At 40.6% G+C, this 25809-nt stretch overlaps 1 protein-coding gene across 2 annotated transcripts in view; it reads left to right on the top strand.

Moving 5' to 3' along the window:
* The window catches only part of MAP2K2 (mitogen-activated protein kinase kinase 2), a 1901538-nt gene that overhangs the window by 277169 nt on the left and 1598560 nt on the right, over positions 1 to 25809 (top strand). For both annotated transcript variants that reach the window (XM_044055499.1, XM_044055501.1), the window contains exon 2: positions 6878 to 7088. In XM_044055499.1, coding sequence (XP_043911434.1) covers positions 6878 to 7088 — 211 coding nt within the window. The remainder of the gene's footprint in view (positions 1 to 6877; positions 7089 to 25809) is intronic.

Consider the following 25809-nt stretch of genomic DNA (forward strand, 5'->3'; position numbering starts at 1 on the left):
TTCGCCAAGGGTGTGTCCCTTCGAGTTAGGTTACAGATTACTCAGGATTCCTGGTTACTGCCCACCATTCGTCAAGGGTGTGTCCCTTCTTGTTAGGTTACAGGTTACTCGGGATTCCTGGATACTGCCCATCATTCGCCAAGGGTATGTCCCTTCTTGTTAGGTTACAGATTACTCAGGATTCCTGGATACTGCCCATCATTCGCCAAGGGTATACCTGGTTCCCTGGCCTTTCTTGTTAGGTTACAGATTAATCCAAAACAAAGCACCACTCGATCAAGATGGATATAGGCAAACAGTTTATTGAATGACCCAATACCGAACAAAATATGAAAAGACCAACACTTTAACGCTGTTAAAATACAAGTAACGTTTTCGTCATCAACTTCATCAGATAAAAGACAATCCCATAATTCCCCTTATATTAACAAGCAATTGACCCAATTAATAAATTCACCAATAAAAACCAGTGTGTCATTTAATACAATCCTTATATAGTCATACTAGTATTCTTAAAACTCCATATTACTTCTAGTTGTTAAAAATCAACTTTCTTATATTGAAAAATAACTTCATGTGCTTAAAACTGTTTTAAAAAACATTTAAAAATTGTCTATAAAGACCACAACATCTATTGTATTCTTGTATGAAATTATAGTTTAAATTTATTTTATTAAAATGTAGGTCTTTATAGACAATTTTTAAATGTTTTTTAAAACAGTTCTAAGCACATGAAGTTATTTTTCAATATAAGAAATCTGATTTTTAACAGCTAGACGTAATATGGAGTTTTAAGAATACTGGTATGACTATATAAGGATTGTATTAAATGACACTCTGTTTTTTATTGGTGAATTTATTAATTGGGTCAATTGCTTGTTAATATAAGGGGAATTATGGGATTGTCTTGTATCTGATGAAGTTGATGACGAAAACGTTACTTGTATTTTAACAGCGTTAAAGTGTTGGTCTTTTCATATTTTGTTCGGTATTGGTCATTCAATAAACTGTTTGCCTATATCCATCTTGATCGAGTGGTGCTTTGTTTTGGATTATTGGTTTGTGACAGCACCATTTATCCTTTCTTGTGGTGATTCCTAGGTTACAGGTTACTCAGGATTCCAGGATACTGCCCATCATTCTCCAAGGGTATACCTGGCTTGGAAATCTCTTCCCCCTTTCATGGGCATTCCTCATCCCCCTCAAGAGTTTTTCCAGAGGTGCTTCAGGGCCTCTTGCTTCAGGGAACTATTTAGTAAGTTCCAGTTTCTCATAGTGGGAAGGGGTTTTATTCCAGAATGTTCTTGGTCCCCAGGAAAGAGGGCACTTGAAGACCCATTCTGGATCTTTCTCACCTAAACACCTTTATAAAGGTCCCTTCCTTTCAGATGTTGTCCCTTCAGACTTTGTTTCCTCTGCTGCTTTCTCAGGCTTTTCTAGTTTCTCTGAACCTTGAGGATACTTATCTTTATATCCATATTCATCCCCTTTTTCATGAAGTTTTTACGCATCTCTGTTGCTTTTGGCATTTTCAGTTTCCTGCTTTGCCCTCCTCCCCAGGGATTCTACTGCATCATTTGCACTTTGCCATTTCTCTCCTGCAAAGCCCTGGGGTTCACTATAAATATCCAAACGTCCTTTCTGACTCCTTCATAAGATCATGTGTTTTTGGGGTGCAGAATCCAGACTGTTCCGATGCTGGCATCCCTGCCTATTCCCAAGGCCTTCACTCTCATTGCCTTCTTTCAAACCCTTCTTTCTCTGGTCTCAGTTACAGCCAGGGAATTTCGAAGAGCTCTGGGTTTCATGGCCTCCACCATCCGTGTGCTCCCAATAGCCAGACTCCACATGAGAACACTTCAGTGGTTTCTAAAGTCAGTTTGGCTTCAGCACTCTTATCATCTAGTTGTCATGGGGGCTTCCTTTGGATCGCTAAAAGTACAAGGCCTCTGGTCACTTCAGCAAATGAAAGACCACATTAATGTCAGATATGAGAGCTGTTCTGTTAGATTTTCAAGCATTTCATCCTCTCTCCACTCCAGGGTCCCTCAAGGTACTTACAGACAATGCTGCATTGATGTGGTATTTAAACAAGCAAGTGGGGACAAGATCTTATCTCCTTTGCAGGTTAGCATTTCAAGTTTGGGAGCTAGTTGTCCAATGTCAAGTGATGCTTTAGGCAGTTCACATTCCCTCAGGTCAGAACATTACGGCAGACTTACTGAGCAGGTCCATATCACAATCCCACTAGAGGGTGCTTCGCAGGTATGTCTTTCTGGACTTTCCCCACCAGTGGGGTACTCCTCAAGTAGATCTTACTTTCAACCCCTCTGAACAGACAACTTATTCTTTGTTGTGCCAGAGCCCCATGTCCTCTGGTCTAGAAGGTGGACACCCTCTCTTTTTCCTGGAAGGGGGTCTTTCTTTATGCCTCCTCTTCCTCTCATTCCAAAAGTCCTGCTCAAGATAAAGTAGGATCCTCCCAAAGTCTTGCTGGTGGCTCCATTTTGGCCCAGACAGAATTGCTTCCTTCTTCTCCTGCATTTAGCCAAGGGCAGTCATCACAAGTTGCCTCACAGGGGGACCCACTCATACAAGACAAGGGGTCTGTCCTCCATCCACACCTGTCCACTCTTTAAAACTGTGGTTGATAAGATTTGGATTTCATATAGACACCTTTTTTTTCTGAGGATATGCTTAGAGCCGTTCAGGAGACCAGGAAACCCACTGCTAGGAAATCCTGCTTATCCAAGTGGAAGAGGTTTTCTGTTTGATGTCTTTCTTGTGTCTTGGATCTACTTTCTGTGGATGTCCCTTTGGTTCTTATCTATGTAAACTGCTCAATGATGGGTTGGTATATTCTTCTTTTAAGGCCTTCTTGTCAGCTCTATCTGATTGTCTATCTCTAGCACCCCCTTTAGCCTCTAGATTTGAGGCCAAACAGAGTTTTAAAGGCATCCTTCATATTAGACCTCCCAGGAAACCTGTCCCTCCTTCCTGAGACCTTTATTTTGTTTTGGAGAAGTTGACCCAGGCTCCTTTTGAACCTGTTAATTTCCTTGCAGCATTGTTTTTGGAAGACTGTTTTTGTTTTGGCCCTTACTTGTGCCAGATGGGTATTGGAGCTTCATGCCCTTTGGCTGTTGCTCCTTTTTTATTTTCCATAAAGACAGGGTGTCTCTTCATACTAATCCTTCTTTTATGCCCAAAGTGGTGAATAAGTTGTCTCTGTCTATTCATTCGCCCACTTTTTTCCCTTTTCTTCAATCTGCTAGTGAGAAGGTTTTGCACACTTTGGATGTACATAGACAACTCAGATTTTATTTGGATAAAACCAAAGATTTTTGCAAATCTTATCAGCTTTTTGTTTCCTTTCATCCGACATCTTTAGAATTGGCTGCTTCCAAGTAGACTGTTTCTTCTTGGTTTTCTAAAGCCATTTCTTCTTGTTCTTTTCATGGCCAGAGCATTTCCTTCTTCTGTTAAGGCTCATTCTACTTGGGCTGTGGCTTCTTCTGCTGCTTTTTTCAAGAGTTTAGATACTAACTGTATTGTTGAGGCAGCTGTCTGGACTTCTGTGCATACTTTTATCAAGCATTATAAGTTGGATGTCATATCCAGGGCAGGAGTTGGCTTTGCTAGGGACATTCTTCATGGATTCCTAGAGGGCTCTCTTGGTCCTTCCTGAGTTTATGCACTCTCCCTATTGTAAGACGCACTGCAACATTGAAAGAGAAGCACGTAGTACAGTTGTGTAAAATCTTACCCTAACAGTAGATGTCCTTCTCTTCACTGTTTCAGTATTCACTCCTTCCCTCCTCCCGCTGTTTCTTTTCCCTTCTGGATGTGCTTGTTACCTGTCAGATCCTTGGGCTGGCATTCCTACTGGGGCTTTCAGTTCTGAGCATGATACTTCAGGATGTCACCTTTATGCCCTGCACTATACACAGGGAACATACATTTGACCTATGGGTCTATATTACAATGTTGAATGCAGTATCAAACCCTAAAGTCCAAAAGTTGAAAATAGCGAAGCCACGGCCCATCAACTTTTTTCCCAGGGAAAAAAAATCGGTGGGACGTTTTTGGGGCTTTGCTATTTCCTCCACTGTGGTGTGATCTCGGACTTGGTATATTTAAGTAGGGGGGGTGTGGGGAGCAGAATCCCTCTCATTGGGTGGTGGTGGAGGCGAAGTCCCCCCACTTTAGTTTAAGGTAATTTTTTTTTTTTGTCACGGAACAGCGATTTTTTTTCCCCCTGGGGAAAAAAATCACTGTTCTGTGTTTTCAGTATTGTTGGGTTTCGGACCTTAGGGTTTGATATTACAACTCTTGAACTGTTGTAAGTTCGCCATTGTAATATAGACCCGTGACCTACAGAATATCCTTGACAACCTAAAGGTTTTGATATTGTGGCTGGACGTCGGGCCGCACTTGGCAAGGGATCCCTATTTTTAATTTGTATCCCGAGGCAGTGTAGTAACTGCCTCATGTACACTGACAACCCTCTACTCCTAAATTACCCAAGTACAGTTTAATTTGTGAAAGATGCATCTACACCAAGAATCTGGGAACCTTGCTCTCTTTCGCAGAACAGTAACACTAAATAGGTTGTCAACTCACATAACTACACCTCCTGTGCAAACCATGCACTCAACACATAAACTATCATATGCAGAGGTACACACCAGAAACCTGCCTGAACACCAGAGACCTTCCAAACACAAACTTGCTACACCTAATGCAGTACCTACAGCACTCAATACACACAAAAATCAGAAGCACGAGTGTCTCGCCAAATAAGCCCTTAAGGCAAAGCACATCTAAATCAAATTTTTTAGTCATAGTTGACTCCATGCTGGTTTTATAGTGGGAGTATCTTGATGTCCCACAAGGGGTTATCCACTGTGCTGCAGGGGAAATGTTCTGAACTGTAGAAGTTACGCTGGATGTACAGACACCTTGTGACTGAATTAAAGTAGATGAGACTAATGCAACAGTGATATACTCTTAATGTCTGTTACTGTGGTTACATAACTGGACAGTTGTGTGTGTCCTCTAGGTTTGGAAGACCCTTGACTAAAACAGATGGTTTTCTGGACATTCAAGGGACATTAACCACATTTTTGTAGTTCCCTAAATGCCCTTTTGTGATTTTCCATAGATGTACAGCTCCTAAACAGCATATGGTCTCAAAACCCCAGATTTTCCTTGTTTGCACATTGTTTCCTCAGTGCATTAATTGTGTCAAAAGGTCTTAAGTGGGTGACTGTATGGGTTAAGGCAAAGGATAGCCTACTTTTTAATTTAAGTGCCTGTAACAGTTGAGTTTCTTAACTCCAACTATTTATTTTATATTTTGTTCTCCCAGTCAAGGATATTTATAAACCCTTCATTCTCCTTAGATTGTGTTGCAAAGTTTAGAATTGAAGTCAGCACACACAGATTTTTAACAAATTTTTGGGAGTCTCTAAGTCATTACAGGATTTTTTTTTTGAATGATAATTTGGATACATTCAGATTTAGTTTGTTTCGGTGCTACTGGGTTTGAGAGAGGAGCCCTTCCCCCAGATCCCAGAACTTTATTTTGTTTCCTTTTATTCCTTTTACAACATATTATGTTACTACTTGTTGGATAATTTTTAAAAAGTTCCTGTTAAACCATATATATTTTTAAGTTGTATTGGTGTGTTTAAATGCCGAATTCAAATTGCTTTGTAAGGTATATTGGTAATAGATTTTAGAAATGTATTCATAAATGTTGAACATTGAAGTTACTTAACTTAAGCCTTTCCAGTTTTAATCTACCATTACGTGTTTTTGTGTGTGTTTATACAAGCTTACAGTTTCAAATAAAATGATTAAAAAAAACTGCCTCTTAAAAGGGGGAAAAACACTCAACAATTTCTTTCTGATTGTGGCTTTTATGTAAAGAAGTTATGAAATCTGGCAGCAAAATGTAGTAGTTGTGTGGGGGACAAATGGGCCAGAAGACAGCAACTAGGGCTGATCATTTGCAGCCATTGAAGACCAAAACAAAGACTTCACATGTGTACCTTTTGTGGGTCAGAAATTTGTTGGGATTTAGTCACCGTGTGTGTGTGTGTGTGTGTGTGTGTGTGTGTGTGTGTGTGTGTGTGTGTGTGTGTGTGTGTATATATATATATATATATATATATATATATATATATGTATATATGTATATGTGTATATATATATATATATATATATATATATATATATATATATATATATATATATATATATATATATATATATATATATATATATATATATATATATATATATATATATATATATATATATATATATATATATATATATATATATATATATATATATATATATATATATATATATATATATATATATATATATATATATATATATATATATATATATATATATATATATATATATATATATATATATATGTATATATATATGTATATATATATATATATATATATATATATATGTATATATATATATATATATATATATATATATATATATGTGTATATGTGTATATGTGTATATATGTATATGTATATATGTATATATATATATGTGTGTGTGTATATATATATATATATATATGTGTGTGTGTATATGCAGTTATTGTGATTTAAGAAATGTGTACTTCTGCATATTAGGTTTGGCAGGGCACTGGCTGACCTTGCTTATTCCTGTGAAAAGCTTTGCCAGGGCACTGGTTGACCTTGCTTATTTCTGGGAAGGGTTTTGCTTATTTCTGGGAAGGGTTTTGGCAGGGCACTGCATGACCCTCTTTATTTCTGTGAATAGCTTTGCCAGGGTACTGGAAGACCTTACTTGTTTCTGGTGTATGTTTTAGAGCTAACCTGGTTGACCTGCAAAAGAAACTTGTTGAACTTCACTTGGATGACCAGCAGAAGAAGAGACTTGAAGCCTTTCTCACTCAAAAAGCGAAGGTGGGAGAGCTGAAGGATGATGATTTTGAAAGGATCTGTGAACTCGGTGCTGGCAATGGAGGTGTGGTCACCAAAGTTAGGCATCGACCATCAGGGCTTATTATGGCACGGAAGGTAAGAGCACTGAATGCTGTCCTGAATGTTATTTGTTAAGTTTTAGTAAGGTGTCATAGGGCTTTATGTTCAGAAGTTAGAATTTTCTAAATCTAAATAATGATTTTCTGTTGCGTATGTATATTTTTACATCTGTCTGTATGTCTGCACTTGGTTCATTGAAATATTTTGTGAGCCCATATCTTGTCCATTATCTTCAGAGAAAAGTTTTAGGTCATTTAGTTCCAGATCATAACTTCTGTCTAGGCTTTTTGCCTTCTTGGTGTAATTCGGACTTCATCCAGCAGCCTAACATTACCTTTTGTATGATCTGCAGAGCTGCACTCAGTACTGAAGGTCTGGTTTCATGGAAAGCCTGTGTAGTGAGCTCTTTACGTGTGCTGGAGTTACCGTCCGTTATCTGTGCTGTTACTGCCTTATGGTTCAAGAGCTGCACTCAGTACTGAAGGTCTGGTTTCATGGAAAGCCTGTGTAGTGAGCTCTTCGTGTGCTGGAGTTACCGTCCGTTATCCGTGCTGTTACTGCCTTATGGTTCAAGAGCTGCACTCAGTACTGAAGGTCTGGTTTCATGGAAAGCCTGTGTAGTGAGCTCTTTACGTGTGCTGGAGTTACCGTCCGTTATCCGTGCTGTTACTGCCTTATGGTTCAAGAGCTGCACTCAGTATTGAAGGTCTGGTTTCATGGAAAGCCTGTGTAGTGAGCTCTTTACATGTGCTGAAGTTACCGTCCGTTATCCGTGCTGTTACTGCCTTATGGTTCAAGAGCTGCACTCAGTACTGAAGGTCTGGTTTCATGGAAAGCCTGTGTAGTGAGCTCTTTACGTGTGCTGGAGTTACCGTCCATTATCCGTGCTGTTACTGCCTTATGGTTCAAGAGCTGCACTCAGTACTGAAGGTCTGGTTTCATGGAAAGCCTGTGTAGTGAGCTCTTTACGTGTGCTGGAGTTACCGTCCGTTATCCGTGCTGTTACTGCCTTATGGTTCAAGAGCTGCACTCAGTACTGAAGGTCTGGTTTCATGGAAAGCCTGTGTAGTGAGCTCTTTACGTGTGCTGGAGTTACCGTCCGTTATCCGTGCTGTTACTGCCTTATGGTTCAAGAGCTGCACTCAGTACTGAAGGTCTGGTTTCATGGAAAGCCTGTGTAGTGAGCTCTTTACGTGTGCTGAAGTTACAGTCCGATGTTATTAGTCTCACATTGCTGCAGTCATAACCTGTGGGTAGTCCACTGTCCACGATTGGCCCGAATACCAAAGAGCTGGGCTGGCGTCGGTCATTGTCGCCTAGAGCTGACGTCAGTACGTAGTAGTACATAAGCGCATGACCTACGCCATATCCTCAGTCTTTCTTGCCGCGTGGTCCGAAGCAGAAGCAGCGTTTGCAAGTGCCGTTCGGCGTTCTGAAATTTTCATTTTTCGAGTTTCAGACCGAAGACCAAGTTGGGCTAAGTACCCCGTTGGGGAAATCTTTGTCTTTTCTTGCCTCAGTTATCCGGATGTCAGCAAAAGTTAATAATTGCATTTCTTGTGGGAAACAGATACCTCCTAAGGATTTTCATTCTTTCTGTATTCCTTGCTTAGGGCCTGAGCACGACGTGGTCGGGTGTCGCTTTTGTGCTAGATTTAACAAGCGCACCATTAAACGGAGATTAGACTGTGCCAAGCTTGTTTTCGGTAAAAGGTGTAACTATAACATGCCGTCGGATCCTCCGACGCCCGCTACCGCTAAAAAGCGCAAAGATAAATCTTTGAAGTCTAAACCGGATGAGTCGTCCGTTGCGGACGCCGGTTCTACGGAGCCTCCGGTTGAATCTGTGGATCCTGCCGAGGGTTTGGCTGAATCCCATGGGGAACCTTTACTTTTACAGGAATTGGCCTCCCAGGAGGTAGGCCCGGCTGAAGGTGCTTCTCAGGTGCCTGTAGTTCCATCTTTACAGAAGATTATTAGGCCTTCTACTTCAGTGGCTAAAGCCCATGCTAAGGCCAAACCTTGTCATGTTGGCCCTGGTCATAGTTCTGGCTCTCCAGCCCCTGTTCCTAAAAAGCATATGTTAAAAATGGCTGAGGACTTGATTACTTTGATCAGGGTTCTATGCCCCCCCAGAGAAGAGGCCTACGGTGGGGGCAGATTTAGAGGCGATGGATCATTCCTCAGACTACTCTGATTCCTCAGCTGAAGAAATTCAGGAATTCCCTTCTTATTTAGATTCGGATGCAGAGGACTCCTGTCCTTCTGCTTCTCCTCCAGAGGATTTTTCTTTTTCTGAGACTTTACATTCCATGAGGAAGCATTTCAAGTGGGAAGGTCAGGATTTTTCGGATTCTCGGAAACGGCTCAGGGAATTTTTGTTTCTGCCACAGCATAGGCCCTTGGCTATTCCTCCTGTCTTAGAAGTTGTTCAGGATGCTTTTTCTGAATCTTCCCTTAATCCTGATTCTTTACCTCCTGCCCCTGTTAAGCTGGACAGATATTATAGAGTTCCAGAAGCACATAAGTGTTTGTACAAGAGCCCTAGAGCTGATCCGGAAACTATTACTCAAGGTCCGAAGGGTATTAGGGCTTCTGTGGCTAAGAATCCAGTTCCTTTGGATAAAGAATCTAGAGCTTTAGATAGATGGGGGAAAAAAATGTATACCTCCTCTACGTTGGCTATGAGGGCTTTGAATTGCCAATTTCATATGCTGAAGTATCAGAATTTTTTGTTAGGTCAATTGAAATCTAAGGTGGATGCTTTATCTGAGGGTATAGAGTGTCAGGAGCTCCAGGAGTTGGTTCATGCATCAGATCAAGTTGGCAAGCATTCTTTGCAGTGTGGTTTTGATGCTCTTCAGGCTGCATCCAGGGTGGCTGCTACAGGTTCAGTTATTCGTAGACATGCCTGGCTTAAGGATCAAAATTTGTCAGAGCATGTTAAGGCTCGGATTTTGGATGCTCCTCTTCAATCTGAGGTACTTTTTGGTCCTTCTGTGGAATCAGTTTTGAAAAAGATGGAAGATAAGGCTTAAGTCTATGCAGACTGTCAAAGATTTTATGCAGGTGCAGCCCCCTAAGTTTAGTAGGAATTGGCCTGCTAGAGGATGGTCTTTCCCTTCTTCGGATTATCAGTCTAAGGGCAGGTCTAGGCGTGGTAGAGGCAGAGCTCACGCTCAGGGTTCTTTCAGACCTAGGACTTGGAGTTCTCCTGCACAGTCTTCTGGTGAGGGCAGGGGTCAGCCTTTTTGTAAACAGACCCAATGACCTGTATCTTCCGCTGCCAGACCCTTCTCTACTGGCAGCTCCTCTAGGAGGAAAGTTGGGACTTTTCAAACAAAACTGGCATTTGGTCACCCAGGACAAATGGGTGTTGGATATAATAAATCACGGGTACAAGTTTTATTTTCACACTTTTCCTCCTTTCAAAGGCATGCCGGATGTGCCTCCTCAGCAAAGGATGGAGGCTCAGGAGCAAATTTCTTTACTTTTACAGATGGGGGCAATTCAGGTGGTCCCCCCGTCAGAAGTAGGCCTAGGTTTTTATTCCCGTCTTTTCCTAGTGCCAAAGAAAGGAAACACTTGGAGGCCAATTCTGGATTTGTCCATTCTCAATACCTACCTAGACATTCCAAAGTTCAAGATGTTAACGTTACAACAACTTCTGCCTATGCTAGGCAAAGATCATTGGATGGTAACCCTGGATCTCAGAGGCCTATCTTCACATCCCTATCAGGCCCAGCTGCAGGAGATTCCTGAGATTTCGGGCTGGTACTTCTCATTATCAGTTCTCTGCATTGCCCTTTGGTTTATCTACTGCGCCCAGAGTATTCACAAAAGTTCTGGCTCCTGTAATTGCTTTTTTCAGACAGAGAGGAATACAAATTTATCCTTATCTGGACGATTGCCTGATTCTTGCTCAAAACAAAGACAAGTTACTACAACAGCTCCAGTATGTAATGGCAGTTTTAAGGTGCCTAGGGTATTCTGTGAACGAAATAAAGTCCAGTCTAGTTCCCTCTCAGGACATGTGCTTTCTGGGTGTGAGACTGAATACAGCTTCTCAGATGGCATTTCTGACCCGGACAAACAAAGAACTCTTCATCTATACTTCCAGCAGTTATCAGTAATGTCCAGGCTGACTGCAAGGACAGTCCTTCAAGCCTTGGGGTTCATGGCATCTTGCATTCTAGTACTTCCCAATGCCAAACTGCATATGAGGAAGCTACAATGGTATCTCAAAAGTGTGTGGACTCAACACTGCCACGGTTTGGACACTGTCATTCGGATTATACCTTGCATCCAGAAGGACTTCTTGTGGTGGGCTCAGGAATGTCACCTAAACAAGGGACTCTCTGTGACCCGACCAGAGGCGAGTCAGATCCTAACGACAGATGCCTCGGACTTGGCTTGGGGAGCACACTTCAATGGGAAATGGATACAAGACAGGTGGCCTCCCAAACTACTACATTTGCATATCAACATGAAGGAGATGTTAGCAGTCCAGTTTGCATTGATGGCCTTCAAGGACCTACTTCAGCCGGGACTGGTGTTGATTCAAACAGACAACACAACAGTCATGTGGTACATCAACAAGCAGGGGGGAACCCATTCCTACCCTCTTTGCAGACAAGCAATGATTTTGTGGGAGACTGCTCTGAGTTTGCAAATCAATCTTCAAGCACGGTTTCTGCCAGGAGCACAGAACTCCCTAGCAGATGTATTGAGCAGGCAAATTGTGGATCCCCACGAGTGGAAACTGGATCCTCAGGTATTCAAACATTTGACAGTGGCTTGGGGAACTCCAGACATAGATCTGTTCGCTTCTCCACTGAATTTTCAACTGCCAAAATTTTGCACAAAGATGTTCCACCCAAATGCTTGGAAAGTGGATGCTCTATCTTTCAGTTGGAACAACCTTCACGTTTATGCTTTTCCTCCTCTGCCTCTTCTTCCCAAGGTACTCTTGAAAGTCAGGCGGACAAGCCTTGCATGATTCTGATAGCACCAGATTGGCCACGTCAGCATTGGTATCCTCTGCTGAGGAGTTTAATTCAGGAGCCTCCTTGGCTTCTGCCACAGGTTCCTCATTTGTTATCCCAGTCAAACAATCATTTTCTCAATGTTCGGGTGCAGTCCCTGCATCTAGCAGCCTGGCGTATTCTGTGATGGAGCCGGTGGGGTCTCAGCTTCCTCAACAGGTTTTAGATGTCATTTTGGAAGCCAGGCGGCCTAGTACTAGAAAAGTTTATGCTGATAAATGGAAGAGATTTTTTCTTTGGAGCACAGCAAAGGGCTTTGATGTTTCAGTGCCTAATCTGAGTTTTGCACTACAGTATCTTACTGAATTACTGGACAAGGGTTTGTCATTCTCTTCTGTGAAGGTTCATGCTGCAGCCATTTCTGCTCACTATGATTGTGACCCTCCTTTATTTTCTCACCCTTTGTTCAAACCATTCCTTAGAGGGGCAAAGAATATAAGACCCCCACATAGAGCTCCTACTCCTTCCTGGGATCTCAATTTTGTGTTGGAGAAGCTTACTTTACCTCCTTTTGAACCTGCAGCTACGTCTGAATTGAAGTTTTTGTCTTGGAAGACTGCTTTTTTGTTGGCCATTACTTCTGCTAGGAGGGTATCTGAATTGCAGGCACTCATGGCAGTTGAACCCTTTCTGATATTTCATAAGGATAGAGTTTCTTTGCGAACTAACCCTACTTTTATGCCTAAAGTGATTTCTAATGTGGCCTTGAACCAGTCTATTCATTTGCCTACTTTTTATGCTGATCCCCAAAATAAGGGGGAAAAAGTCTTGCATTCTTTGGATATCCACAGGCAGTTGCGTTATTATTTGAGCAGAACTAAGGAGTTCAGACAGACTCAACAGTTTTGTTTCTTTTGCTTTGGGTTCACAAGGGAAAGCTGTTTCAAAGCAGACTATTTCAAAGTGGATTGGTCAATGTATTGCTTTTTGTTATTCTCATCATGGGAAGGATGTTCCTGCTGGGATCAGACCTCATTCTACTAGGGCTACTGCCACATCTACTGCTTTTTTGAGGGATGTAGCTACTAAGGATATTTTGGAGGCAGCTTCCTGGAGTTCAGTGCACACTTTTACTAAGCATTACCATCTCCCTCTTTATTCCAAGTCCAGGGCTGGGTTTGCCACTGCAGTTCTACAGGGCATGTTAGCAGCTCCTAATGCCATTTAGTTTGCCAGCCTCCCTTTTCCTTTGCTTTGGGATTCTACCCACAGGTTATGACTGCAGCAATGTGAGACGAAGAACATAGTACAGTTTTGTACCTACCATAAATGTAGATGTTCGAGGATCTACATTGCTGCAGTCCAATTATCCCTCCCTCCTTCCCCTCTATAGTTTGTGGTTGCTGTGTTTTGTTAGGATTATCTTTATTTCCACACTGGTGGTAGTTGGGTGTTTACTATTTTGGCTCTGGCCTTCTTCTTAGGCCTTCTGACATCTGGGGCAAGAAAGACTGAGGATATGGCGTCGGTCATGCGCTTATGTACTACTTCGTACTGACGTCAGCTCTAGGCGACAATGACCGACGCCAGCCCAGCTCTTTGGTATTCGGGCCGATCGAGGACAGCGGACTACCCACAGGTTATGACTGCAGCAATGTAGATCCTAGAACATCTACATTTATGGTAGGTACAAAACTGTACTTTATCCGTGCTGTTACTGCCTTATGGTTCAAGAGCTGCACTCAGTACTCAAGGTCTGGTTTCATGGAAAGCCTGTGTAGTGAGCTCTTTACGTGTGCTGGAGTTACCGTCCGTTATCCGTGCTGTTACTGCCTTATGGTTCAAGAGCTGCACTCAGTACTGAAGGTCTGGTTTCATGGAAAGCCTGTGTAGTGAGCTCTTTACGTGTGCTGAAGTTACCGTCCGTTATCCGTGCTGTTACTGCCTTATGGTTCAAGAGCTGCACTCAGTACTGAAGGTCTGGTTTCATGGAAAGCCTGTGTAGTGAGCTCTTTACGTGTGCTGAAGTTACCGTCCGTTATCCATGCTGTTACTGCCTTATGGTTCAGTCTTGGTGTATAGTAACCACTCCCAGGTCCTCTACCTGTTCTTTTTCCATCAATTCTACTTTCCCCCAAGCTGGTACCCTGCAACTTAGTTCTTGTGACCCAGTTGCAGTGCTTTGGCATTTGTTGAGGCTGAATCATTTTTAATGCCTTTCTGAGACTCTTCTGTCATCTTCCATTGCATTATCTTTCTGTTTTCTCCAGAGATTTATCCTGCTGCCTCATATTAGATATATGTAAAAACACTGGAGTACAGAGGTAATGTGATACCTTTTATTAGACCAATATAAGGTTTACAGATACTTGAGCTTTCAGACTAGCAGGAGGCCTTTGTTGGTTAGAGTGAAAAGTGAAAGGACAAGAAAAGACCCCTATGGGCTTGCACTGCTTGAATCCCTTAACACTGATAGCGGCCACCCAATACGACCCACTGTCATTTTTCAGCTTACACCTAGCACCCATTTGTGTGCATCACCCCACACCTTGCTGTATACTTTGCAGATCTTTTTGCAGTGTTCCGTTTTTCATGACCTGTTGGTAGACTACACTTAATGGCATTTCCTGGTCCAGTTCCCTTTGATCCAGTCACTAAACAAGCTCAGATTTCATTGATCCTCTTTCTGGCCGTGAACCCAAGCTGACCATCCTGGAAGGACAATGGCCTTCATCTCAGCATTTTTCCATCACTGTCTCGACCAGTATGCTGTATTTGGTTGACTGGTATGTGGATGTTCTTTCGCTAACGGAGTATAGACTTGGCCATTGGCAGATGACCAGTAAGGTGGCTTGACTTTCAAAGCCCGTAGACATTCAAGATCAGAGAAGGGCATATACATCATGCCATCTTTAATTCTTTGTTTATGTTTTTTATTGAGTTTTCATAGCAGACATGTTTCATATGCATATTCAATTGCTGCATAACAACACCTTCATAATTATGATCGTATAGCAATATGCAATTGTTGGTTTCTTACATTATGCATTCCTGAAAAGAAATACATTTCTGTTTCTTCATCTTCACTTCTTTCTTGTATCTTTTGGCTTCTTGGCTGTTGCATTATTTCCCTTTACCTTCTGTCTTATGCTGTATTGTTCTGTTACTGCTAAACATTTTAAACACCCATTTTTGATTACCCGCTTCAAGTTTTCTGCATGTGCATTCATTTTATTTAGCCTGTGTGGTGCAGTGGTTATCAGATCTTCTTTACTTGCAGATGTTCTTGGGTGCATTGCCAGTGAAACTATTAGGGATTGGAGGCTGGTTTAATGTTTAACCTATTTACTTTGCAGATACAAGGAACAGGGTTTGATTCTCACCTTTAAAGTAAATTGACAAAGGCTTAAAACTGCCCACAAGGACAATTAACCTAGTACTAACCTATGAACCTTTACCTTTTCCATTTCTTTCAAATTTATCTTTAACCTCCCCTACCAGGGTGATCACGTGGGCTCTGATACTTTCCATTATGGATTTTTACTCTCTTTAGTCCAAACAGATTAAATTTCCATCTGTTTTCTATCCATTTTCCCCAAAGCTGTCTTTATTTTTTTTTCTTTCACTTATTTGTCTTCTTCCCTGTTCTCGCCACAGGACATGTCTGCCAAACTTCTAAGATGGCTACACACTGAGTAACGGCTTGTTTCCAGCTCTTCCAGTGTGAAAACAGAAACTCAACAGAGAAGGCCAATAGACTTGTGTTTATGGGTAAATATCAGTAACTGACTAGTAAGTGCACTGCCTGGATGCCAGGAATAAAGAAATACAGAAGACCTGAAAAAAAAAGCCTCAGAAAGTGAGGAGGAAACACTGATGGAGGAAAGTTTTGCAGCTGTTCATCAGAAAGCAATGCAACCTTCAGACATGACTCCCAATAACTTGCAGGAAGATCTAAATCCACTGCATACAGACCTGTTGAAAGTAAACACTGATGGAGTATATCAACACAAACAACAAAAAAGCTGGAAAAAATGGAGGAAGCCTAAACAGACATTTAGATGAAATGGTAAAGCTGCAAAAATCAGTCAGAATTAAGAAAAGCCTGTCTGAATATGAGACTGCTCAGAAGAGATGTTTAAAAAAATAATAGAATTTGAGGACAGAGCACATAGGGACAGCATTAATTTTTTTGAAAGCACAATAAGCAACTGGACTGATATTCCACAGCAGGTGTTGAAAGGGCATATCGTGTGTATGCTCCAAACCTAGCTATAAGATAGCAACCTAGATTTTAAATAGTAAAGATGCAATCCTACCAGCAGAAGGAGTTGATTCTGACAAAACTGTGGCAGTAGGACAAAATACTAAAAGTAGGAGACAGCAGAGTGTTTGTGGAGAATAATTACTCACTGTACTCCAGGCAGAAGAGGAGTACATTCATTCTACTATTCAGGGAATGTCAAGACACAGGTGAGAGATTCAGCTAGCTTTAAGGTATTCTTCCCTGGAGGGACAAAAGTCATTTTCTGATGAAGTGCATGCTAAGGAGGAATGTAAAAGTTTGTCCAACAAAAAGTGAGCAGTGAAACAGAAGGAGATTCTGCTGCTTGTTCTTCTGGTAAGAAAGACCACAGAGAGACTGTACATGTGAATCCTTTTCCAGTATTTCAATGGAAGATGTTGGAGAGAAGGAAGGGGAGCACAAGAGTTGACTAGAAGAATAGAGAGTATGTTGGAAATGAAGCAGAGATGGAATTTGGGTGATGGAGAAGAAAGTAATAAAACCAGTAACTCATTGTGTGATTACAGTGCAGTAAATATATTTGTGAAATATGACAGAACAATAAAATCTGGAAATATTGGACTAAACTTCTTGGATTTGTGGGGGACTCTAAAATATATGCCCAACTTCATGTCATTAATGTTCAGAAAAATTGCTTTGGGGAGAGGAAGAGAGGGGAGAAAGTTAAGTGTAGGTAAAGAAATTATTTTCTTAATACTACTGTATTTGTGGTGTATGTTTTTTGCATGCTATTTTAAGTGTAATGGGGATTGTAAACAGGTGCTGCTGTTTCTTTTTCTCCCATCTTCTCTCTTTCTTCTTGTGCAGTTTTAAGAAATATGGGCAATGCAATGTAAAAATAAAAAGCCTGGTTAAAAGGCACGAGAAAGTTAAAATTAATGTGCTTTTTTTCTTTCTTGCATGTGGAAATAACTGTATTGAGGACCTTGGATTGATTAATGTTAAGAGACAGCGGCTGGATGAAAATGTGAGGCTTTTTCCCTAGCAAATTCATGTATACTTAGTAACAATTCTGCAGCTAGTCTTCATGTTTTCATGGTAATAATCTGATAAAGAGAAACTGGCTGTTTGGTTCGCATGTCTCCATGGAGACAATCTGATAGAGACAGTGGAGACTGGTAGAAGGGGATTGGCTGAGGGGAAAAAAGAAGAGAAATTGGCTAGGACATAATGTTCTCTGAATGCAGCCTGGGTTTTCCCACCTGGGCTGGATTTAAAGATAAGATAAAACCAATTAGACTTGAAGTAAAGTTTTCTCGTTTTTTTAATGCAATGGGGATACTAATATAAAGAGTTGCTTTTGTTTTTTTTTCCTCTCTTTTTCTTTGTTCAGATTTAAGAAATGCAGGCACTGCAGTGTTAAAAAATAGGGAGAGCGAAGTGTGGGAAGAGAGGAAAGGTCTGGTTAAGAGAGTATGACAAAAGAAAAATCAGTGTGCTTTTTTTCCCCATGCTTGCATAGGGAAATGACTGGGTTAATACCCTAGGTGCTATCCATTAACACATTTATTACAATTCTTATAAATAAAAAAGAATGTTGAATATTATAAGGCTTTTTTTGGGTAAACAAGGTACTCTTAGCAGGTTTGTGTCTGGTTTGCACATAACTAAAAGACAATTTGATAAAGAGAAATGGCTTGGAGAAAGTGTTTACTGAAAGTATTTACGTGTTTTTTCAGCTGGCAGAGCAATAAAGATAGACCAAATCAAATAGCACCTTCTAGTAGCACAGGCTATACCATGCATCTTAACATGACCTTTCTTTTTTGGTTAACTAGTCTGTCTGTGTGGCTATCAACTTAGAACTTTTTTTTCTTATTAGGAAGCAAAAACTTCAATATTTGAAGATGTACATAGTTTTGTATGTTGTTATTAAGTTAATAGGTTTGGGGGGTTTGTGGCATTTGTTCTGTTTGAGGGATTTCAAAAAAAAGATGTTGCATAGACTCAAATGGATATGACAAGAAACAACTGTATAAAACACCAAACTGCCGAACAGTATATGCATGTAACATAAAAGTTGGAAGTAGACATTTAACAAAAAAGCAGTATTACATAAAAGGTGTAATAATAACAATGTAAAAAATGCTTTCTGTAATGTTTTTCAGTCTGAATGGTCTTAGATAAATATAAAAAAGAATAGTGAACTATATTAAAAATGTAGAGTGCAAATAGCTGTGCTACAGGAGACACACCTGGAAATAACTGAACATGTGAATTTGATAACAAAAGGTTTTCAGGATAGTTATTCAGCGGAATATCTGGGGCAAAGGAAAACGGTAAACTGTTAATTGCAAGAAGAGCTCCAGTAGTGATAAAAGATGAAAAAAAAGATGATGATGGAAGATATGTAGTACTAAGGGGCTACTGGCAAGGGAGGAGGATTACACTGGCATGCATTTATATTTCACCTAAACTGCTATAATGGAGCTTAAGAAAATTCTGAGAGAAATCTGCTTTCAGCAAGGAATATTACTTGTAGGTGGAGACTGGAATTTGGTTTGCAATAGTGAAGATGTGTCTGGGGTACCTAGAAGGGAAAATATAACAAAGGAGGGTAGATATTTGAAGAATTTTATGAAAATGTTTAGCATGGAAGATGTGAATTCAGTACTAGGAGTTCGGAGTGAATTTACATATTCTCCAAGATACAAAAACTGGGCTAGGCTAGATAGAATTTATATCTCACAGGAACATGTGCAATTAATTGAAGGTCTTGAAATGCACCCAATAACTGTTTCAGATCATGCACCAATAATAACTAAAGTAAAAACACAAGGTAATGAAATAAAAATGAGACACCAGTGCTTTCCCACCTTTTGGCTGAAAAGAGAGGAATTTAAGGAATGGGTTTTGGAATTAATTCAGAAGCTACTAGAGAAGCTAGAAATTTCTTCTGAAAATAAAGCTAAGGAGTGGGATAAAATTAAAGTGGAGTTTAAAACTAGGGTGGAAATAAAGGAAAGGGAGATGTGGTTAAGAAGTAACAATAATTATTTGGAGGAACTGACAGATGTTAAAGTATTGCAAAATAGGGGAATTTCTAAACAAGAAAAGGAGCAACTGCTGAATGCGAACTAGAAAATGAGGGATTACCTCATTATGCACGAGTTTAGAAAGACTGGTGTTAAGCAACTGTTTTATGATAATAATCCTAGAGCACAAAATCTTTTGGCACAACAACTCGGGCAACAGAAAGTGCAAAGGGCTGCCACCAAGCTTAGGGAGCCTATAACAAGGAAGATAACAAGAGAGCCTGTAGTATTTTTTTTATTAGAAATATTTCAGAAATTTTATGAAAGTTTGTATAAAGCAGAGAAATATGAAAATCAAGAAAAGGTACAAATGGAAATGTTTATGGAATAATTAAATACCCAAGGTTAGAGGTAGATGATGCTCAATTACTAACAGCCATTTTTTATCTCGTCTCTTCCTGTCGTATGTATAACCAATCTACAGGAACTCCCCAGGAATAGAGGGTATTTGTGTGGAAGTTTGGATTCTAGGAGGGAAAAAAAATCTGATAAAGATGTGGAAGGTTTTGTTTAACATTATTTTAAGAGAAGTACCATCATCCTGGAAGAAGATAGTTGTAATGGTAATACCTAAACAGGGTAAAGGGATCCAGCTTCATACAGGCCTATTTCAATACTAAACTGTGATTATATTATAAAATGTTTGTCTAATAGTTAAAAGAATGGCAGAAGTGATACTAAAATTGATAGATATGGATCAGTGTGGTTTTGTGGAGGGGAGGCAAGCATTTTACAATAGTAACAAAATATTGATGATCCAGAGGGAAAACCAGAAAATGGTGTGAAAGAGTGGCAAAAGGCACAAATAACAGAAAAAAATCACTCTGCAACCAATATCCTACGACCACTGTAGTAGTACACAAATTTATTTAAACAAACAAAGTCACGAACCACAAAACCACAACAATAATCCAAGGTCAAGCGCTTTCGTCAGTAGACTTCATCAGAACAATTAAAGTCTTGAAAAAACAGCCCTTTTATATTTACAAGCTGATTTTCATTAGACAAAACAGCCCTTGAAATTAAAGTGACAGTGTTGTTTTTTTGAATGACAGTATTATTTTTTAAAAACCAAGCTGTCTATAAAATCACATAAAAAAGGCATGAAAAATATATACAAGCTATATGTGTTGCTTTTAATTAAATGGTTTTTAAAAAATAATACTGTCATTCAAAAAAACAACACTCACTTTAATTTCAAGGGCTGTTTTGTCTAATCAAAACCAGCTTGTAAGTATAAAAGGGCTGTTTTTTCAAGACTTTAATTGTTCTGATGAAGTCTATTGACGAAAGCGCTTGACCTTGGATTATTGTGGATTTGTGGTTCGTGACTTTGTTTAAATAAATTTGTGTACTACTACAGTGGTCGTAGGATATTGGTTGCAGAGTGTTTTTTTCTGTTATATGATCCAGAGGGAAGCAGAATGTAAGAAAATGCCACTGTTATTGGTGGGTCTTGCTGCAGAGAAAGCATTTGACTGAGTAGACTGGGATTTCATGAGCAGGGCAGTGGAAGCATTTGCTTTCCCTGATACAATTATAAGGTTGATTAGGAGTATATTTGAGGGAGTGGAGGTGAAAATTAAAGTGGGTGGGGTCCTCTCTGATAGCTTCTGCTTGAAGTAGAGGAACCAGGCAGGGTTGTCTACTTTCCCCTTTGTTGTTTCCATTATATTTAGAGTCATTGGCAAAGAAAATAAGGGACTCAGAAATTCAAGGATATAATTGGTATGGTGGTCAAGAAAAGCTGGCAAATAACTAGAAAGGGAATTGGACTATTAATTCAAAGTAGAAACGAATGATCTGGGAGGAAGGAGAGCAACAAAAATCATGTAGAGTATGATATTCATAAAATAGCAGGGAGTATTGTATGAACCAAACCAGCATGAGAATGGAGAAAAGAGATTCTGCAGTTAGGGATGTCTGTGGTTAGCGGTAAAGATAATAGGCAAGAGGGGCTGGAATTTATTGGAGAAAACTGGCAAAGGAACCAAGGTTTTGGGAGCAAATAACTAGAAAGGGAAAGGTAATAGAATGGGAAGAAGCCAATAATTTATTGAAGCCAAGAATTTATTAGTTCTGCAGGTTAGAGATTGCCTTCCCTGTCAAGGATTGATATCAGACTATAGGCAAAGAGAAAGATATGGGGGGGGGGGGGTCCTAAATGAAAGTCCAGCACTAATAACGTTTTAATAGAATCTAGAACAGAAGCTGCTGCTAAAAAAGGAACAATTAGAGTATGTAAAATATTGAATGATAATTATAAGAATAAGTCGGAGGAGCTTAGGATTGGGAAGAGAGACTGGATAAGCAATTCACAAAGAGACAGTGTGAGGGATATATGTATGTCTCCCAAATGTGCAACCAAGTCTAGAAGATTTAGGATTTTTACCTGGAAGTGTTACATAGGTATTTTATACCCCAAGTAGACTCCAAAGAATTTTTCCTCAGGTGGATAGCAAATGTTGGATGTGTGACAGGCAGGAAAGAGGTGGCTGGGAACATATTTTTTGGGAGTGTAATGGGCTGGCAGACTTTAGGGATTCCCTGCAAATTGCACTGTCAAAGATGCTGGGTGAGTGGATTGGATTGACAGGGGAGATGATTTTTTGAGCAATGATACAGAATTGGAATTGCCTAGATATAGTAAAGCCTTTCAGAGTCTTAATTATGGTGGCTGCCAAAAGAGCAATTACTAGAAAATAGAAATAAAAGTGTAAACCAACTGTACTAGAAGTAGTGAGTACAGTAACCGAGATAAAACATCTGGAATTAGCATCTTTAGAAAAGGGCCGCAGTAAACTACATAGGAAAAAATGGGAATTGTGAGAAGGAACGAGTTCGAAGAGCCAGGATTTACAATTCTTATCTGAAAATGACTGGATAGAAAGTGATCTATAATGTTTGCAACTACAGTTGTTTCAATGGTGTCTGTGATGTATAGTGTTTGCAACTAAAGTGGAGTCATTGCCTGTGTCATATGTGATCATTTAATAAAGATGTTTATTGAAAAAAAACACGTCTGTCCTTCCTTTCTTGGCAACTCGCAACATTTCCTCTCTTTCTGACTGCCTTTATTCCCATGTTTATGGGGGTACTGTACCATATATTTAGAATTCTTCTTGCTGCTCTCACATATGTAACCATGGTCTTCATGTTTTCCCTCTCTATCACCTCTTCCCATTCTTTTCTACTGTGTCTCATTTCAGTTCATGGTTTTTGTGTTTTCCCTCTCTATCACCTCTTCCCATTCTTTTCTACTGTGTCTCATTTCAGTTTACGGTTTTCGTTTTTCCCTCTCTATCAGCTCTTCCCATTCTTTTCTACTGTGTCTCATTTCAGTTCACGGTTTTCGTTTTCCCTCTCTATCAGCTCTTCCCATTCTTTTCTACTGTGTCTCATTTCAGTTCACTGTTTTCATTTTTCCCTCTGTCACCTCTTCCCATTCTTTTCTACTGTGTCTCATTTCAGTTCACGGTTTTCGTTTTTCCCTCTCTTATCACCTCTTCCCATTCTTTTCTACTGTGTCTCATTTCAGTTCACAGTTTTCGTTTTTCCCTCTCTATCACCTCTTCCCATTCTTTTCTACTGTCTCATTTCAGTTCACGGTTTTCATTTTTCCCTCTCTATCACCTCTTCCCATTCTTTTCTACCGTGTCTCATTTCAGTTAACGGTTTTCGTTTTTCCCTCTCTATCAGCTCTTCCCATTCTTTTCTACTGTGTCTCATTTCAGTTCACGGTTTTCATTTTTCCCTCTCTATCACCTCTTCCCATTCTTTTCTACCGTGTCTCATTTCAGTTCACGGTTTTCGTTTTTCCCTCTCTATCACCTCTTCCCATTCTTTTCTACTCTGTCTCATTTCAGTTCTTTTAATTTCTTTTCCTTTTTGTCTTTTTCTGTTTTTTGCCACCTGAGTCTTTATAAGCGACTGCCTCTGCCACTTGCCTTCTAATTTTTTCATCAGTTTGAAAGTGTTCTTGCCTTTTCTTTTCTCTCTTTGTGCAGTCTGTTTTTCTTTTAACTATCTCCTCTGTTGCTGCTAACTAGTGTTTTCATTCCAGCTCTGACCTGTTCCAGCATTTCTTTGGCTTTGAGTACTGATGTTCTTCATGTTTCACTGTTAAAGTCATTACATTTGGGTAATCTGCCTGCAGTAGCCCTCAGTCGGCCTGATTATCAAAGTCTTAGGTCCTGCGTCGGTTGCTGTCTCATCTTCCATGACATCAGGTAGTCAGGGGTATAAAGCATACAGCCAATGCCATTACATCAGTCTTTCTTGCTATGTGGTGCCCAAAGCAGAAGCAGTTCGCAAGTGCCGTTCGGCCAACTCCTGAAATTTTCGTTTTCGAGTTTCAGATCCGAAGTCATCAACTAAGCTAAGTACCCCGTTGGGGATCCTTTTTCTTGCTTTAAACCGATGTCAGTAAAAGTTAATTGTATTTCTTGTGGAAAGCAAATACCTCATAAAGATTTTCATTCGTACTGCATTCCTTGCTTAGTCCCAGACCATGACGTACCTCGCTGTTGGTTTGTGCCTTATTCAATCCTCGTACTATTCGTCGTCTGTTCATTTATGTTTCCAAATGTTTTGGGACTCAGTTCAATTATCCAGAAATGGCTTTGGTTAGCCACCCTACTACCCACTTTCCAAAAAAATGCAAAGATAAAGACAGAGACAGACCACATAGGTCCAAAGCTGCCGACGATGCTTCTCCTAAGCTAGTTGCCAGTTCACCGGTCCTCAGTGAGGTGCTTTCGCAGCCTCTGATACCTGCTACTTCAGATTCGCAGGCCTCTACTGAGACCCATTCACAGTCCGGTATGCCGCAAGATACTTCTTTGACTGTGGAACCTGCGGATGTCTCTACCTTGGATGAGTCCGGTGCCGCTGTGCAGGCACCGGCTTCTGAGGGTGTATTCAGGCCTACTGACTTGCATATTAAACCAACGCTATCGTCTTCTTCAAGGCATAAAACTCGATCCATGCCTAGAAAACCGACACCCAGACCGCATGGTCAGGCCCCTGTGCCTAAAAAACAAATGATAAGAATGGCTGAAGACCTTATTAATCTAATCAGTGGAAGCCACCCTTCCCCCTCTAAGAGACCTAGGACTGATTTTCCTTCTGATTCTTCTGATCAGGATTTTGAAATTTCTGTTTTCTCTGATGACCAGGATTTGGAAAAGGGGGAAAGATTGCCCTGCATGCAAAACATTGGGAACTCATTACCCAGGACAAATGGGTTTTAAATATAGTTTCCCAAGGATACAGATTCCACTTCCACTCCTTACCAACCCCAAATGGTTGGCCAGACCTACCCCCAAATCAGTGGGCAGAGGCTCAGGAGCAAGTTCTCTCTCTTTTAAGCATCAGGGCTATTCAACCTGTTCCAGAAGAAGAATGAGGGCAAGGTTTCTACTCAAGACGTTTCCTGGTACCCAGAAAAGACCACTCCTGGCGTCCTATCCTGGACCTGTATATCCTAAACACATTTTTGGTAATCCCAAAATTCAAGATGCTAACTCTTCATCAGCTGCTTCCCATGCTAAGCAACACGGGATTTAAAGGAAGCCTACCTGCACATCCCGATAAGGGAATTTTGCAGAAGATACCTACGCTTCAGAGCAGGCTACATGCACTACCAGTTCTCTGCACTGCCCTTTGGCTTATCTACAGCGCCCAGGGTGTAATGTGCCTAGCTCCAGTTATTGCATTTTGCAGGCAAAAAAATATTCAAATATACCCATACCTGGACGATTGTCTAATTCAGGCAGAAAGCCAGGCCATACTACTAAATCATCTGGCATTTGTAAAGAAATTGCTAACTTCTCTGGGGTACACCATAAACGAAAATAAGTCGCATCTTGTACCCTGCCAACAGATTTATTTCTGGGAGCAAGCTTGAGTGCAACTTCCCAGATGGCCTACCTCACCCCAGAGAAACAAATTCATTTGACAGCCTACTTCAGACTACTGGCCACAAAGACCCAGCTATCTGCAAGGAAAATACTGCAAGCCCTGGGGTTCATGGCCTCTTGCATTCTACTAATTCCATATGGAAGACTGCATATGAGGAAACTACAATGGTATCTAAAAAGCCTATGGTGTCAACATTTTCAGGATCTAGAATCAATGATTCCTATCATACCTTGTCTACAGATAGAGATCCTTTGGTGGGAAGAGACCTGCCACCAAAACAAGGAACTGCCATTCAATCTACCCCCTGCCACCCAGTGCAATTCTGATTGCACCCGACTGGCCACGCCAACACTGGTGTACCCCCTCTTGCGCAGTGTGTCACTGCTGGCACCATGGCACCTGCCTCAGACCCCTGCCCTGCTGTCCCAGCAGGAGGGTCAGATTCTGCACCCACAGCTTCAAACCCTGAACCTGGCAGCCTGGCTAATTACCTGATCTCTCCGTTACCA

The sequence above is a fragment of the Protopterus annectens genome, chromosome 13.part0 (genome assembly GCF_019279795.1).
Source record: "Protopterus annectens isolate FY-2018-M chromosome 13.part0, PAN1.0, whole genome shotgun sequence".
Taxonomy (NCBI): domain Eukaryota; kingdom Metazoa; phylum Chordata; order Ceratodontiformes; family Protopteridae; genus Protopterus; species Protopterus annectens.